The 18,114-nt window shown below is 40.6% G+C and overlaps 1 protein-coding gene across 1 annotated transcript in view; it reads left to right on the forward strand.

Moving 5' to 3' along the window:
* Positions 1 to 18,114, forward strand: part of camsap2a (calmodulin regulated spectrin-associated protein family, member 2a) — a 166,807-nt gene that overhangs the window by 11,354 nt on the left and 137,339 nt on the right. The window contains exon 2 of the mRNA XM_060830206.1: positions 11,956 to 12,215. Within this exon, the coding sequence (XP_060686189.1) occupies positions 11,956 to 12,215 (260 nt within the window). The remainder of the gene's footprint in view (positions 1 to 11,955; positions 12,216 to 18,114) is intronic.

The following is an 18,114-nucleotide window of genomic DNA, read 5'->3' on the forward strand; positions in this document are numbered from 1 at the left end:
TCCAACCTGTCCACGCCGACCAGATATCCCAACCCAATCTGATCCCACCTGCCAGCACCCGGCCCATATCCCTCCAAAACCTTCCTATTCACATAACCATCCAAATGCCTCTTAAATGTTGCAATTGTACCAGCCTCCACCACATCCTCTGGCAGCTCAGTCCATACATGTACCACTCTGTACGTGAAAATGTAGCCCCTTGGGTCACTTTTATATCTTTCCCCTCTCACCCTAAACCTATACCCTCTAGTTCTGGACTCTCCGATCCCAGGATAAAGACTTTGTCTATTTATCCTATCCATGCCCCTCATAATTTTGTCAACCTCTATAAGGTCACCACTCCACCTCCGACGCTCCAGGGAAAACAGCCCCAACCTGTTCAGCCTCTCCCTATTGCTCAAATTCTCCAACCCTGGCAACATCCTTGTAAATCTTTTCTGTGCCCTTTCAAGTTTCACAACATCTTTCCAATAGAAAGGAGACCAGAATTGCACAATCCCTAGGACCTTACCATTAAATGTATAAGTCCTGCTAAGATTTGCTTTCTCAAAATGTAGCACCTCACATTTATCTCAATTAAACTCGATCTGCCACTTCTCAACCCATTGTCCCATCTGGTCCAGATCCTGTTGTAATCTGAGGTAACCTTCTTCGGTGTCCACTACACCTCCAATTTTGGTGTCATCTGCAAACTTACTGACTGTACTTCTTATGCTTGCATCCAAATCATTTATGTAAATGACAAAAAGTAGAGGGCCCAGCACCGATCCTTGTGGCACTCAACTGGTCACAGGCCTCCAGCCTGAAAAACAACCCTCCACCACCACCCTCTATCTTCTACCTTTGAGCCAGTTCTGTATCCAAATGGCTAGTTCTCCCTGTATTCCATGAGATCTAACCTTGTTAATCAGTCTCCCATGGGGAACCTTGTCGAACACCTTACTGAAGTCCATATCGATCACATCTACTGCTCTGCCCTCATCACTCTTCTTTGTTACATCTTCAGAAAAACTCAATCAAGCTCGTGAGACACGATTTCCCACACACAAAGCCATGTTGACTATCCCAAAACAGTCCTTGCCTTTCCATATACATGTATTTCCTGTCCCTCAGGATTCTCTCCAACAACTTGCCCAACATTGAGGTCAGGCTCACCGGGATATAGTTCCCTGGCTTGTCTCTACCGCCTTTCTTAAACAGTGGCACCACGATTGCCATCCTCCAGTCTTCCGGCATCTCACCTGTGACTATCGTTGATACAAATATCTCAGCAAGAGGCCCAGCAATTATTTCTCGAGCTTCCCACAGAGTTCTCGGGTACACCTGATCAGGTCCTGGGGATTTATTCACCTTTAACCGTTTCAAGACATCCAGCACTTCCTCCTCTGTAATCTGGATATTTTGCAAGATGTCACCATCTATTTCCCTACAGTGTATATTTTCCATATCCTTTTCCACAGTAAATACTGATGCAAAATATCCGTTTAGTATCTCTCCCATTTTCTGTGGCTCCACACAAAGGCCGCCTTGCTGATCTCTCCCTAGTTACCCTTTTGTCCTTAATATATTGGTAAAAACCCTTTGGATTCTCCTTAATTGTATTTGCCAAAGCTATCTCATGTCCCCGTTTTGCCCTCCCTGATTTCCCTCTTAAGTATACTCCTACTTCCTTTGTACTCTTCTAAGGATTCACTCGATCTATCCTGTCTATACCTGACATATGCTTCCTTTTTCTATTGTTCAACCGAGAGAGTAACTGAGTAGATCATTGTTGAGTACTGTAGATTCAAAGCAGGGTATGGATAGATATTTTAAATATTTTAAGGAAACAAGGGATTCGAAGAGTGGATGGGAAAGTGAATTGAATATGAAGATCAGTCATGTTTCTGCTGAGTAGTGGAACTGGCTCAGGGGCCAATTAAGCCTACTTTTGCTGCCAATTCATACATACATACTCATGCTGTAACCATTTGCATTGCTGTGAAATATTTGTGTTCAGAATTATTTGAGACCATGCTATCCAGTTATGTAAGAGAGAATATTATTGATGTGAAGCTAAAACTATTTCGCACTAATGTTTAAACTTGTGTCGAAGCAAAGAACAAAAGGGTGTAATTTTATGGCACCTTTCTTGACATCAGGATGTCCCAGAGTGCTTTGTCGTGAACAAAATGAAATTTGAAGTTTAATCATTGTTGTCATAAATGTTGCAGTTGATCTGCACAATGCTTGATCCCATAAATAATTAAGTTAATGAACAGATCATCTGTTTTAGTGTTGTGAGCTAATAGGTAAATGTTGGTCATGATGTCAGAAAAATTCCATTGCTGTTCTTCAAATGGTGCGATAGAAACATGGAAAATAAAAGCAGGAGTAAGCTTTTCTGGCCTTCATACCTGCTCCATCATTCAATACAGTCAAGGCTGACTATCCTGTTGAGTCCCCTGTTCCCTCTTTCTCCCTGTACCCTTTGATCCATTTAACCCCTATATCTAACTCCTTGAAACATGCAATGTTTTAGACTCAACCACTTTCTGTGGCAGAGAATTCCACAGGCACACCACCTTCTGGGTGAAGAAATTTCTTTGTGTCGTTTGAGAAAATTTGTAGCTCACATTGAAGTTCTGGATGTAGGTTTGCTCACTGAGCTGTAATGTTCATTTCCAGACGTTTTGTCACCCTACAAGGTAACATCTTTAGTGGGCTTCCAGGTGAAGATTCATTTTCAGAAGCTTTCAGCTCAGCGAGCAAACCTACATCCAGAAGAAATTTCTCCTCCTGTCAGTCCTAAAAGATTTTTCCCAAATCCTTAGAATGTGAGTCCTGGTTCTGGGCTACCTGTTCATTGGGAAAATCCTTCCTGCATTTACTCTGTCTTGTCTTGCTAGAGTTTTACAGATTTCCATGAGAGAACCCTTCATTCCTCTAACTGTTATGAGTATAGTCTTAACCAATCCGGTTTCTCTTCATACATCAGTCCTGTCGTTTCGGGAATCCAGTAGAAAACCCTTGTTGGACAGTCTCCATAGGCAGAACATCTTCTCTTAGATGAGGAGGCCAAAACTACACCAAGTACTCTAAGTGTGGTTGGATTAAGGCCCTATACAATTACAGCAAGTCATCACTGTTACTGTATTCAAATCCTCTCACTATGTCAGCCAACACTGCCTGCTGGGATAGAATGGCACAGATGGCATCTTTATGTTGTTCAAAGGACAAGATGTCTGATGGTGCAACATCTCTTTCATAATTGCACTGAACATCAACTTGGATTGTGTGCTCAAGTCCTTGGAGTAGTACGGTGTGTTCTGATATAGCGTGATAGTTCCATTCACATGTAATCCCGTGTTTTAAGAAAATTACATATTAGCAACACCACTTAGACCAGTGGGACCAGAACTGTGTTATAGTCAATACAGGTAAGTAAAGTTTGTCATCTAAATTCTTCAATCAGATTACAGCCAATTTGCTTTGAAGAAACATGCGTTTTAGCAGAATTGACTGTACTTGAACTCATAACCTTCTCACTCAAAAAGTCACTGAGCCACAGCTGGCACCTCCTGTAAAAAGAAAAGACTACATTGTACTTTTAAGATGTAAATGAACTAAAGAATGAAGTATTCTGTGATGAATATTTTCATTTTTCTTCTCAGCATGTTATTAAGTGACATTGACTAAAGCTTTACTCTCGAATGTATGTAAGTTATAACTGATCATGAATTGATGTTCGAAGTTGGAACCAAACTAGACTAGCTTTCTGTGGTGATATTTCTATTGATGAATGCAATTCATACAGTTTATTTATTTGAAAATGACCATGTTTGTTCAAGTTTTGATGGGAAGACCTTCAGCTTTTTATTTTTCCTGTCATAAATCTTGTCTGTTGGCAGTTAAGCCTCGTGGGTTTACTTTTAATATTCCAGCTCCAAAACTAACAAATGTATTGATTGACTATTACAGAAAGCTTTTCAGTATTATTTCAAATGAATTAAACAAGATAATTGACACTTGTACTCTGCAGCTGTTTATAAAAGAATATGGCTTGTCTTACCCAACAGGAGAAAACAAATGACTGAATTAACCATAGTTAAATTGGGCATGAGAGGCTCACTTAACATTGCCACTCGTGGCTGGTAGGTGGATCTTTTCTCTACATTGACTTGGTTTCTTCCCATTACCAAGAAAAGGCAACAGCAATTGCAAAGTGTCCAGCCTGATGAAATTTGAAGGCATGAATTTATATCATGCAAAGGTCATGTCCTCATCTGGAGATCACCAGGTGAAGCTGTTACTTTAAATCTGGCATGGAGGTGAAACCAGAGAGTGTAAGTTTTTAAAAATGCGAACATTAATAAGTCGTCTTCTCCCATGTAATTTTGGAAACAAAAACTTGTAAGAATGTTTTTAAGGTCAGCTGGATGCTATGATGGGAAGAGTTAGAATAGAAAAACAGGAAGCTTAAAAAGACTAAGTGACCTTTTCTAAATCATATCCTTTGATCTCTTAATTGTCGTGAGTGTGGTCCAGAAAAATGGCCAGGGAAGGAAATAGACACGAAGGAGGAAATGAAAGAATTTGATTCTTTGAAAAAAAATAGGTTAATTAAAAATTGGGACATTAAATTGAGCATAGATATTTGGGAGATTTAATATATCCAATTAAAATATGACATTCTGGAAGATTCTAGTCAATGACAACGCTCTCAAGACTATATTGTGACAAAGAAGTTTGTCTCAAATTCCAACCCATGTAAAAAATGTAGTATTGCTTAGATTTATTATTTCATTGCACTGAACTTAAACAAATACTGCAAATCTCTTAGTTGGCTATATGTAGAAATTTTGGAAAGTGATATGGCCAAAATAACAAACTCTTGATTGGAGATATGTGCAACACTGGAAAGAAAGAGCCATACTTGGAAACAAATGGGACACCTTTCATGCATGACCGCTGCATGATGGTAGTTGTTCTGATACCTTTTGTACTATTTAACTGTAATTATTTCACTTCAAAATATGATGCTGCTGTGGTCTTACTTCTGAATATCATTCTTCAAGTATGCACACAGAGTATATTCAAGTATGTGCAATGTTTGCTGTCGGCCAAAATTGCAATACATACCAATTCTTTTGAGGAACTAAGCTTGACTGAAATTATTCTCAGAAGCATTTTCTAACCACATTTTCCAACCATACAGAAATGCAATACTGCACTATCAAGCAAAGCAGTGAGCAGTATGGATTAGATCAGTTGCTTTGCTGTAATTGGAAAGTACATGTTTCTGTAAAATGAGCTTGCCTTCTGTTGAAATAAGACTTTTGAGGTTTTCATTTGTAATCTTCCAATGGATTTGGAATCAGAATGTATGATTTTGATACCTCAAAATATGATGCAGTGTCCAAGTTCATAAACCAAGGTCAAGGAAGTTTTTTTTACATAAAGGCTTCACTAGTTTGGAGTTAAAGATAACACGGTGAAGATGGAATAGAATTGGTTCTTTTAAACATATTTTCAAAAAGGGTGAGTGAAGCTGGTAATTTGTGATTCACAAAACTTTCAAACTTCCTCTTGATCTCATTGAATATAGTACAGTACAGGCCCTTTAGCCCTCTGTTGTACCAACCTGTTATCCTACTCTAAGATCAGACTAACTTACATACCCTTCATTGTACTACCTTCTGTGTGCTGATCCAAGAGTTGCTTATATGTCCCTCATGTATCTGACTACTACTACTACTGCCAGCAGTGCATTCCACGCACTCACCACTCTGTGAAAAGAACCTACTTCTGACATCTCCCCTACACCTTCCTCCAATTACCTTATAATTATGGCCCCTTGTAATACACAGTTCTGCAATGGGAAAATGTCTCTGGGTATCCACTGTATCTATGCCTCTCAACATCTTGTACACCCCTATCAAGTCACCTCTCATCCTTCTTTGCTCCAATGAGAAAAGTCTTAGCTTCCTCAACTTGGAAATGCAGCAAAAGTTTACTAAATTGATTTTTGGATGGTAGGACTCATGTATGAGAAGAGATTGAGTCATTTAGGATTATATTCACTGGTGTTTACAAGAATGAGGATGTACCTCATAGAAACCTATAAAATTTTATCAGGTCGAGACAGGTTAGATGCAGGAAGAATATTCCCAATGGTAGTTGCTGGTGGTGAAAGGTGAGCGAGTCCAGAATCAGGGGTGATTGTTTAATGATAGGGGTGAATTTATGAGGACTGAGATTAGGAGAAATTTCTTTACCCAGAGAGTGGTGAATTCACTACTTCAAAGTAGTTGAGGTCAGGACATTGGTGTGGCTGCTCTTGGAGTATTGTGTACAGTTCTGGTCATTATTATCGGAAGGATGTGGAAGCTTTGGAAAGGATTCAGAAGAGATCTGCTAGGATGTTGCCTGGTATGGAGGGTAGGTCATATGAGGAAAGGTTGAGGGACTTCAGGCTATTTTCATTAGAAAGCAGAAGGTTGAGAGGTGACTTAATTGAGACATAGATAAGTTAATCAGAGAGTTAGATGGAATGGATAGTGAGAGCCTTTTTCCTTCAATGTTGATGGCAAGCATGAGAGGACATAGCTTTAAATTGAGGGATGATAGATATAGGACAGATGTCAGAGGTAGGTTCTTTGTTCAGAGAGTAGTGGGGGGTGGAATGCTATGCCTGCAACAGTGGTAGACTCACCAACTTTAGGGCAATTAAATGGTCATTGGATAGACATATAGACAAAAATTGAATGGTGTAGGTTAGATGGGCTTCAGATTGGTTTCACAGGTTAGCGCAACATTGAAGGCCAAAGAACCTGCACTGCGCTGTAATGTTCATTTGACATACCCTCCAGTCCAGGCAGCATCCTGGTAAATCTCCTCTGCACCCTCTCTCAAGCTTCCACATCTTTCCTATAATGAGGTGACCAGAACTGAACACTATATTCCAAATATGGTCTAACCAGAGTGCTTTCAAGCCTCGTGGCTCTTAAATTCAATCCTCCTGCTACTGGAAGCCAACACATCATACACCACCTTAACAATCTGAGTGGCAACTTTGAGGGATCTATGGCCATGGACCGCAAGGTCCCTCTGTTCCTCTACACTGCCAAGAATCCTGCCTTTATCCCTGTATTCTGCATTCAAATTTGACCTTCCTAAGTGAATGACTTCACACTTTTTCAGGTTGAATCCATTTGCCACTTATCAGCCGCTTCTGTATCCTGTCAGTGTCCCTTGCAACCTACAACAGCCTTCCGCACTATCCACAACTCCACCAACCTTTGTGTCATTGCAAACCTACTAAGCTACCCTTCCACTTGCTCATCCAAATCATTTATAAAATTCACAAAGAGAAGAGGTCCCAGAACCGCTCTCTGCGGAACACCGCTGCTCACCGAGCTCCAGGCTGAATACTTTCCATCTCCCATCACTCTCTATCTTCTATGGCCAGCTAATTCTGTATTCAGACAGCCAATTTCCCTGCATTCTATGCCTCCTTACTTTCTGAATGAACCAACCATGGGGAACCTTATCAAATGCCCTACTAAAATCCATGTGCACCACATCCACTGCTCTACCTTCATCATATTTTGTCACATCCTAAAGAATTCTATCAGATTTGTGAGGCATAACCTGCCCCCCTCAAAGCCATGCTGATGATCTCTTGGTTTTCCAAGTAATCATAAATCCTGTCTCTCAGAATCCTCTCCAATACTTTGCCCACCACTGATGTAAGACGGGCTGGTCTGTAATTCCTAGAATTCTCCCTATTGCCTTTCTTGAACAAAAGAATAACGATTGTCACCCTCCAGTCATCTGGCACTACTCCAGTGGACAGTAAGGTAGCCAAAATTGTTGCCAAAGGCACAGCAATCTCTTCCCTCACTTCCGGTAGTAACCTAGGATACATCCCTTCTATCCCAGGAGATTTATCTATCCTGACATTTTTCAAAATTTTCAGCACATTCCCCTTCCTAACATTAACCTGTTTTAGCTTATCAGAGTGTTTCACACTGTCCTCAGAAATGTCAAGATCTCGCTCAGTAGTGAATACTGAAGCAAAGTATACATTAAGGACCTGCCTTACTTCCTCTGACTCCGGCGCAGATTTCCTCCACAGTCCTTGATCGGTGCTCACTCTGGCCATTCTCTTGTTCCTCTCAAGTTCCTCAAATGCCTTGGGGTTTTCCTTAATTCTACCCATTAAAGCTTTTTCATGCCCCCTTCTCGCTCTCCAAAGTCCATTCTTCAGTTCCTTCCTGGCTTCCTTGTAACCCTCTAAAGCCCTGTCTGGTCCTTGCTTCCTCAACTTTAAGTAAGCTTCCTCATTCCTCTTGACTGGATATTCCATATTCCTTGTCACCCAAGGTTCTTTCATCTCCTACCATCTCCCTTTTCCCCCCCCCCCCCCCCCCCCCATATGTTCACCTTTTTTTTAATACAAAGCTTTCCAATGCAGTACATTACATTGTAATAGTCCACATAGTATATTGAGTTCTATCATTGTCTGCTTAATAACCATTTCAAACATTTGTTCATGTTATCTCTTTTATGTGCATTATTTAAGTATGCAGTTCTATCAAAATTAAATCACAGCACTTAATTAGCTTGGTCATTGGATGTAAGATTAGATAGTGTTGTTTCCACAGAATTCATTGTGCAACTGACAAAATTAGTTTGTTTTACATGGTCAAAGTTGTCAAGTCTCAGAAAATGCAGGAGTGATCCATCAAGGTGACACCTTGCATGAGAGGCTTTCGTCAAAAGGACAAACTGGATTTTTTCATTTTCATTAAATCAGAATGTTTAGAGGGGATCTGAATGAACTGTTCAAGAAAATCCAGAGTTTTGACTCTGGAGAAAAGTGTTGTCACTAGTCTGTGATTCAGTAACGATGGGTTATCTTTTTCTCCTTTGGCCATCTGTTGGGATTGAGAACAACTGCTTCCAGTCTGATTGGAGGGGTTTTGAGATGGCTGAGCAGTGCAGAGTGTGATCCATAGACCTTGTCAAATGTGGGGCATGAAGTGCTTAGAAAGTTGTGAAGATGGGATGTTTGGGCATTTGTGCACTCCCTCCACCTCTGCATGTTCCCAAAAAGATCTCTCAATATGTTGTAGGCCTGATTGCAAGAACCTTCTTTATCTTGGTTGGTCACAAGCCATAGACACACGAATCAACCTCCTCAAGAATGCTTTGAGGACTCATCCTCTAGAGATTTTCTAGGCCTGGCAGCATCTCTGGAGAGAGAAGCAGACTTTAACCCAGTTCCAAATAAGAATCATATTGGAGCCAAAATGTTATTTGTGCTTTCTGTGTCCGCATATGCTGTCAGACCAGCGAAGTTTCTCAAGCATGTTCTGGTTTCACTTAAGTTCTCCAGTATCTGCTGTATTTTGTCTTTATCTAAAACCTTTCTGTAGTGCTCCTTTTCTGTTGTAACCTAGTTCTGAGTAGAGAAGTTACTTGAGAAGTCTGGTGTCCAGCATATGAATAACATGTCCTGCTAAGTAGAGCAGGCTTTGATTGATTAACACCACCATGGTGGGTAATACAGAATGCGAGAGTGTGCTGCTTTTGGACTACTCTACTGATTACTCTAATTTGCCTATTGGACCTCCAGATGCCATATCACTTGCCCTTCACTCCTCAGAGAACATCTTGACACCAAGAACAGATATGTAAGAATCCTACACATTGACTACAGTTCAGCCTTCAACACTATTATCCCCTCAAGACTGATTACTAAACTTAGTGATCTCTAACTAAGCCCCACTCTCTGCAACTGAATCCTCAGTTTCCTGACCCACAGGCCACAATCAGTGAAGACTGGGGACAATATTTCATCCTAACACTCAACACTGGAGCTCCCCAGAGGTCTGTACTCAGCCCCCTACTGTACTCACTGTATATCTATGACTGCGTCACCAAATATCAGACTAATGCCATTTACAAGTTTGCTGATGACACCACCATAGTCGGTTGAATCTCAGGTGGCAGCGAAACAGACTGGGAGTTGGAAGATCTGGAAAAATAGTGCACTGAGAACAACCTTGCTCTCAATGCCGGCAAAACCAAGGAACTCATTATTGACCTTTGGTGGGATGTTACTCACGCCCCACTGCACATTAACAGCACAGAGGTGAAACGAGTGGAGTGTTAAGCTCCTGAGAGTGGTCATCCATAACAAGCTTTTTGGACTCTTCATGTGGATGCACTAGTTACAAAGGCCCAACAAACGTCTCTTCTTCCTCAGCCAGATGAGGAAATTTGGCATGACAGCGAATATCCTGACCAACTTTTATAGGTGCACCATTGAGAGCATTCTACCGGATGTATCACTACCGGGCATGGCAACTATACCATTCAAGATCGGAGACGGTTACAGAGAATGGTGAACTCGACCCGGACAATCACAAAGGCCAACCTCCCATCTATAGAATCCATCTACCAGGCCCGCTGTCAAGGAAAGGCTGTCAGCATTCTCAAAGATCCTTCCTACCCTAGCAATGCTTTTCGACAACCTCTACCAGTGGGGAGAAGGTACAGAAACCTGAACACACGCACTAGTTGGTTTCGCAACAGTTTCTCCCCTACTGTTGTTAGTATACTGGACTGACAAACTCACCTGTGCCTGTGTTTTAGTTTCTGCCGGTGTTTACCTATTATTTACTTACCTATACTACTTAACTCTGTGATCTGCCTGTATTGCTTGCAAGACAAAGCTTTTCACTGTGACTCTACCTGTGACAATAAGTTCAATTCCATTCAATTCAATTCAGCTGACCATTGGATTTGGAGAATCTTGCAGAGACTGCATTGCTGGTATTTCCCCAATACTTCTGCGGTCCCTACTGTTGTAGCTCCCAAAGCATGTAGGTATGCAAGGCTCACTGCTGCCCAACCCATGTTCTGGAGATTATCTCCAATGTTGAGGGTAATTTGCAGGGAAAGAGATGCACTATTGTAATGAGGAAACTGAAGGAGAGTGTTGATGTACTGACACAACCGTGTTCGATCCCACTTTCCATTGAGAAGTGGCTTGGGTTGTACTATTATGGCTGGGGTTATGGCTCTCATTTGATCATGGAATAGATGGAGCAGAGTGACAAATTTCTGAAGACATCGAAAATTCAGCAGGACACTCCCAAGACTTCCCAGTTCACAGAGCCAGGTATATGTGAGGTTGGAAAGAAAACAGGTAAAGCAGTGGGTTGTTTACTGCGTTGTGAAAATCAGGTCTGTGGTGCCTTTCATTGGATAAAAACTATAATTACTCTGGAAGGCCACTGTGAAGAGTTGGTTGGCGAAGATCCTTGCAGTGATCTACCTTGCGGCAGACAGTAGGGAGACTCTTCTGTGTTTACCTCAGTCAAACTTGTCCTTTTGTGATTGTCTGGGCTGAGTTCACCACTTTCTGTAACCGTCTCCAATCAAACTTGTCATGATCACAGCGTTCCTGAGATTTCGCAGCATGCGCTCTTACTCTACATTTGTCAGCATAAGTCCATTATTAAGAGAATGGTTGGGGTGATTTTTGGTTAAAACAGAAAATTGAGATGCAATTACTGAACCAGAAAAAGTGGTTGGAAAATAATCGGTAATTGCTTTTAAAAAGGAGGTAAAGAAAGTTGAAAAGAAAATCAGTAATTGTGTATTAGGGATGGGCAGGTGAATGAGATTAAGTGCTGAGTTCTTTCTGAGAATAAACACGTGCATAACTGGTTGTCAAATCTCTTGCCATTTATGTGCAACAAAACTTATTTTTATGCAGTGCCTTTTATTACAACTCTAATCCAAATCATTCCTGAATGGAACCTGAAAGGGAGGGATTACTGCTTGTATCATGTTTAATAGGTCAATGAAATGTATCCTGTTTGCAAAATAAAATCCAACTTCCTATCCATATGAATGCACAGCCTTCTGATTTGTTGCTTTTTGATTTTCTTTTTTAAGATCATGTACCAGAGGAACTTAGAGAACCATTTTACACAGACCAATATGAACAAGAACACATTAAGCCACCTGTTGTCAACTTGCTTCTTTCTGCTGAGCTATATTGTCGTGCTGGGAGCCTGATCTTGAAGAGTGATGCTGCCAAACCACTGCTGGGTCATGATGCAGTTGTACAGGCTCTTGCACAGAAAGGTCTTTATGTCACAGAGCAGGAGAAACTAGTGACAGAAAGAGATCTTCGCAAGAAACCTATTCAAATGGTGAGTGTTTGAAAGAAGTAAACATACATTTGAGATGTTATTTTAAAAGTATAAATGTTCTGTGCTTCTGAGCTGGAAGGTTCATTTTCAGGCATATTGTCACATACTAGGTAACATCTTCAGTGAGCCTCTGGACGAAGCACTGCTGGTGTTTCCTTTCCATCTGAGCTACAAATCTTCTCAAAACTCGCTAGTATTAGTTTGTGTTCTGAATTTAAATCACTTTTTATGTGGTCGAGGTCTGCAATGTGTCACTCATTAACATCTTATTTGGATCTCCCAACTTTTTTGAGTTCAATCATTTAGTCATAAAATACCTTAAAAACCTGATCAAGCAATATAAAAGCTCTGTGCTTTTTTTTGTTATGGGGATGACAGGGCAATCATGCTCCATTTTGCCATTTCAAGTTATCATTTTAATGAAAATCATCACTATCGTTATATAAAACGGAGTGTGTAGTGGCACTGAGTTATAAGTACTGACTGTGACTCACTGAACAGGTTTTATGCTTGCAACTATTGTTTTGAATGTAACTGAGATAAAATTACTTTCTGTTTGAGTTTCCTTTAAAGACAATGACAGGGAATGAATTTAAAAGTGACAAATTAAAGTTGCATATCTTTTAATTTAAATTTCTAAGCTGATATTCATCTACTAACAGCAAACTTAATTATTTTATTGGTAAATGATGTGTTCTAACAGAAACATTTGGAAATTTGACAAGTATTTGGTTTAGAAATACTGAATTTTCATCTTGTGGCACCTAATTAGTCAAATCATTTTTTAACATGTTCTTTTGCATTTATGGTTTGCAAGACCCTGAAGTAAGAGGTTATTCAAATGATTGACTTACGACTCCATTTCAGGTCTTCATGCAGGAATTGGGTGGTTGCAAGTTCCAGTTTGTTGCAGTTGAAAAGGTTAAGGCTATGGAGAATGCCCTATAATTCCAATCAACTGGATATGAGCAGGAAACCTGGGAGAATGGGGTTTCTCGAGGATCCTGCTAAATTTAACAGCAGAAACATTTTTTTAGTTGGTGGTTTTCCCATGAGGTCTGGAGAATGCAGCTGGTTCGGGGTAACGTTTAAATGGTGATCCAAGATGCTGTAAGCTCATATTTATTATTTAAATTGCCTAAACTCCAGCAATGAGTTGGCTGCCCACACACCACTCCCCCTCAGTTAAAACTGGAACTGGTGAATTGAAGATAGATTAAGGTTGAGATTCAGATTTTTCACATTTTAACACCACTACCAAACCAAATCTTACCACTTTTTGGAAGTTCAAGTTAGCGCCACTGCTTCTGTGTCCAGATATGAGCTAAAGAAACCTGAGTGTGAAAGGCATACCCTTGACTTTGTTCGAGACAAGGGGTGAACTTTCACCAAAGAATTGGACGCCGAGAAAGACAGAAATTTTCCCAAACTGTTCCTGCATTGTTTTGACCAAGTGGGCTCGAGCACAATTATATCAGACCTGCTGCCTCCTGAGACAGTTTGGAGCCAGGTGAGATGAATGGAGGCTGGTTAGAATGTCCACTTTGGTCCACATTTCCATATCACCTTGCAACCTCCCCATGTCACTTCCATAGCTACTCACCAGTATCCAATAAGGAAAGAACTCCTGAACTACATAAGGTGTAAATATTGTTGACAATCTAAGAGATCTCTCACTTGTATGTACTTGTTTCTGGGGGAAAAATATTCTCATGAATGTAACTTCATTAAATGATTTTAAATCCCCTCAAGATCAACTTTTTAAAATAAAATTAACATTTTAAGAGTCACTGATTCTGTTCACTAATGTCAAAGACATCTAAGCCTCTTGACAATCGAAATAGGAGCTTATCCTCCTCATAAAGATGTATTTTTTGGGGATTTTTGAAGATCAACCAACATTAAAGTGGGCTCACCTGAAGTAAGAGCCCAATGGAAATATCAATATTGAAGGCCATTTAAACTCCAGGGGGCAGCAGGTGGCTCAGTGTTTAGCACTCCCAGTTTCAATTCCAGTCTTGGATGACTGTCTGTCTGTGTGGCGTTTGCACATTCTCTCTGTGTTTGTGTGGATTTCCTCTGGGTGCTCCGGTTTCCTCCCACAGTCCAAAGGTGTGCAGGTAAGATGAATTGGCCATGCTAAATTGCCTGTAGTGTTCATGGATGTGGAGGTAAGGTGTTTTAGTGGGGGTAAAGGTAAAAGTAATAGGGTAGGGGAGTGGGTCCGGGTGGGGTACTCTTCGGAGGGTTGGCATGGACTTGTTGGACCACGTGGCGTGTTGGGATTCTATAATTCTACGATGACAGATGATAATGTTTGTATTGAAATTACACCTGTTGGCCTTTCAATAAATGCATGCCAGTAGTGTGTTCTGTTTTTATATTGACTGTTACAATTTTTATGCTGAAATATCTTGAGTTTTAAATGCCTTCAGATCATGTCACATGAACCTAACCTCCAATTAAGACTTTTTATGTCTCCACCATCAACTCATGACTTCTACAGTGATTTAAGACCCTCTGAACAGGGGAACAATTGGGTATTTTTGAACATGATACTCCATTTCATGTGGCCCTGCCAATCTATGTGATTTTCTGACGACACTCTTCCTCTTCCTGTCAAAAGTGGGACTTGCCAGAAATGGGAGTGAGATGGCGGCATCTGGCTCCCTCCCCTACCACTGCTATTGAAGATTTCCAAAGTTGCCTCACTCTGTGGAAGTTCAACCTACAGTTTTTGTTCTTTTAATCCAGAGCTTGTGTATTTACTAATCCTGTCAGCCGCTGTTTTATGCTGTTCATAATCAGTCTTCTGGTTGGCAGAAACCCAGCGATTTGGAATGGAGGCCTACAATGTGAATAAACATCCTCCTATTAATATGTCAGGAGGTTTAACATGTTCGTTGCTGGTAGTTGATAAACTGCACATAGAAAATAGTCAGCTTTTTAGTTTGTCACCTGATCCAATTTAAACTAATTAGATATTGATTGTGCTACTGGAGAATTGTTCCATGTGTTGAACACAATTTCTCCCTCCTCTTTTCTAACTGATTTATTAAACTGTTTAGCTTTACCATTCAATTAAAATAGCAACAGAAGGAACTCACTTGTATCCTGAATGATGATTTCAAGGCTGTTCTTTGTCCCAAGTGCAAAGATGGGAGGGAGGTGAAGAAAGCTATAAACCAGCTATTCCCAAGGAGAGGTATGGTGCTGATAAATGAATAGTTGTGGATATATCAGAACCTAAACATGTCACATTGATTACTATTGTGACAAAGTTGAAAATAGTTGAGAGTTTTATTGATCCTATCTGTGTGCAAGAGTTGTGGATGTGACAGTGTAGTGAGGCATTCTTTTGTTTTGCTGCGAGTCTTTAAAATTTCATTTCATGAAAGGAACACAAATTGAGTCTTTGTTAATCATTCAGCAGCAATTGAAGCCAGCTTTATCAGTAACATTCAGTTCTAAAAACTTTAAAATTGCGCTTTGTCTTACAGTTAATGATGTTATCAGTGTTCATGATTGTTCAGCCCTTGGTGTAATGATATGGTGACAGGAGTGTAGTTGGCTGTTCTAACTCTTTAAAAAAAAATTTTGTTTTGAAGCAGAAATTAGCATTCTATTTGCTTGATTGAATCTTACCATAATTTACTGGAATCCAGCAAAAACGTTGTTTTCTATTGTCATCGGTTCTCATTGATAATCATGTTCTTTGGTTCAACAGCAAACATTCATAACTACATGAAATTGCTTATGTCATTATTAGCAGCTGAAGGCTTACTACATTTGGATTCTATTCTTTTCGCTGTTTTAGCTAATCTGCTCTGTACCAATCTCAGGGATAAGCTGCTGCTGCCTGTGATGAAATAAGGAATACTACTGAAATTTGTATGTGTGTTTGCTAATGTAATGCACCAGTTCCTTCCAGAGCTGGCAGGAGTTAATGACATGATCCAGAACGAGAGAACACTTACCAGATCTCTCTCGCATGTTGCAGGTTGGAAGTGATTGTATTGCCATTGAAACAGAAAATGGCAATAATAATTCTATCACCCTTGTAAAGAAAGTGAAATCTATCACAGGTTAAAAAAAATACACAGTCTAGTAGCAGTTGCTTAGGTGTCTCCTATTATCACCAGCCTTCAGAATCAAAAGTGAATTATTTTCATTGAAGAACCAAGCCCAAGAGGGGACATGACCCCAGACTTCAAAATGCAGAAACCTACTGGGGTGGCATGGTGGCTCAGTGGTTAGCACTGCTGCCTCACAGCACCAGGGACCCAAGTTTGATTCCAGCCTTGGGCAACTGTCTGTGTGGAGTTTGCACATTCTCCCCATGTCTGTGTGGGTATCCTTTGGGTCTTCTGGTTTCCTCCCAAATCCAAAGACGTGCAGATTAGGTGAATGGGCAATTTAGCATGGCCAATAGTGTTCAGGGATGTGCAGGTTAGGTGCATTAGTCAGGGGTAAATATAGCATAGGGGAATGGGTCTGGGTGGGTTACTCTTCGGAGGGTTGGTATGGACGTGTTGGGCCAAAGGGCCTGCTTCCACACTGTAGGCATTCTAACTCTAATTTATTGGACTAAATATGATGGGTGATGGCGAGGCAATGCGTAGAGGTTTACTGTGTGACTATTAATCTCATAATCTGGACACGTAATGATCTGAGGATCTGGGTTGAAATCCCACCATGGTAAATGGTGAAATTTGAATTCAATGAAAATCTGGAGCTAAGAGTCTTATGGTGACTGTTAAACCATTGTTGGAAAAACCCATCTGGTTCGCTAATGTCCTTTAGGGAAGGAAACTGCCATCTTTACCTGGTCTGAACTACAGGTGACTCCAGAACCACAACAGTGTGGTTGACCCTTAACAGCCTGGGCCATTAAGGATGGGTAATAAATGCTGGTCTAGCCAGGAATGCCCACATCTGTGAATGAATTAAGAGAAAAGGGTTATCTAGCTTGAACTGTGAAGGGACAGGGAGCATGAGAAGATGTGAGGACAAGGGGATTCTGAATTGAGTGAAACCCAATATTAGAAGAAAGCCTATTTGTAAAGGAATATCTAGTAATAGCGTTGCCTAAGTTGAATGCAGCTTTGCTTTCTGTATTTAAAATTGGAATTATGAAATCATTTAAATCGAGTAGCTTTGAGTTAGGATTAGCACATATCACAGTGGCACTGAAAAATGTGGAGTTTAAGTTTCCCTCTGTTTTGGCTTTCTATCATTGAAGCATAACAAATGACTTGTGTAGAAAAAAAAGTTATTTTGCACTATTATTAAGCAAACCAAACCTATACACTTTTATGAACAAAGGCAGAAGAGTATAGTTCCTGGCATGTACTAGATGGGCCAGTGCATGTGGAAAGCAAGACCGTTTGTGCACAAGCAGTCCAACAATTCAGTGATGTTTTTGTAAAATACACATATTGGGTGATAGTCATGATGGAAACTCTACTGTGGGGTTCACATGGATGGGAAGAGGTTAGCCCACATGGCTGGGTGTGTTCTGTAGAAGGGATAGAGGCTCCATTCCAATAAGGTACTGTTGGAGCAGACTCTGAGCTGTTCCAACTCAGAAGTATCACAATTGTGTGCCAGTAAGAATTGTGTTTGGGGCCAGAGGTCGTGGGAGTTGTTGTTTGCAACAATGAGTTGAATTTGGGGTTTGAGCCAATTGGAATAACTGGGGCTTTGAAAAAACCTAATAAACCATAGATAATTCAGTGTAACTGACAGCGGAGATGAAGGAAGCCCACAAGCTGTATATTCTTGATGTAGCTGAGAAATATTGAACTCCATTTATAGGCAGTGCCAGATGAGTGAGGATAGTTGTCTGCAAGGACTGGAATTATCTGGGTAGATGCTGGAGTGCAGCCTCAGCAACCTA

This window comes from Hemiscyllium ocellatum, chromosome 9 (genome assembly GCF_020745735.1).
Source record: "Hemiscyllium ocellatum isolate sHemOce1 chromosome 9, sHemOce1.pat.X.cur, whole genome shotgun sequence".
NCBI lineage: Eukaryota > Metazoa > Chordata > Chondrichthyes > Orectolobiformes > Hemiscylliidae > Hemiscyllium > Hemiscyllium ocellatum.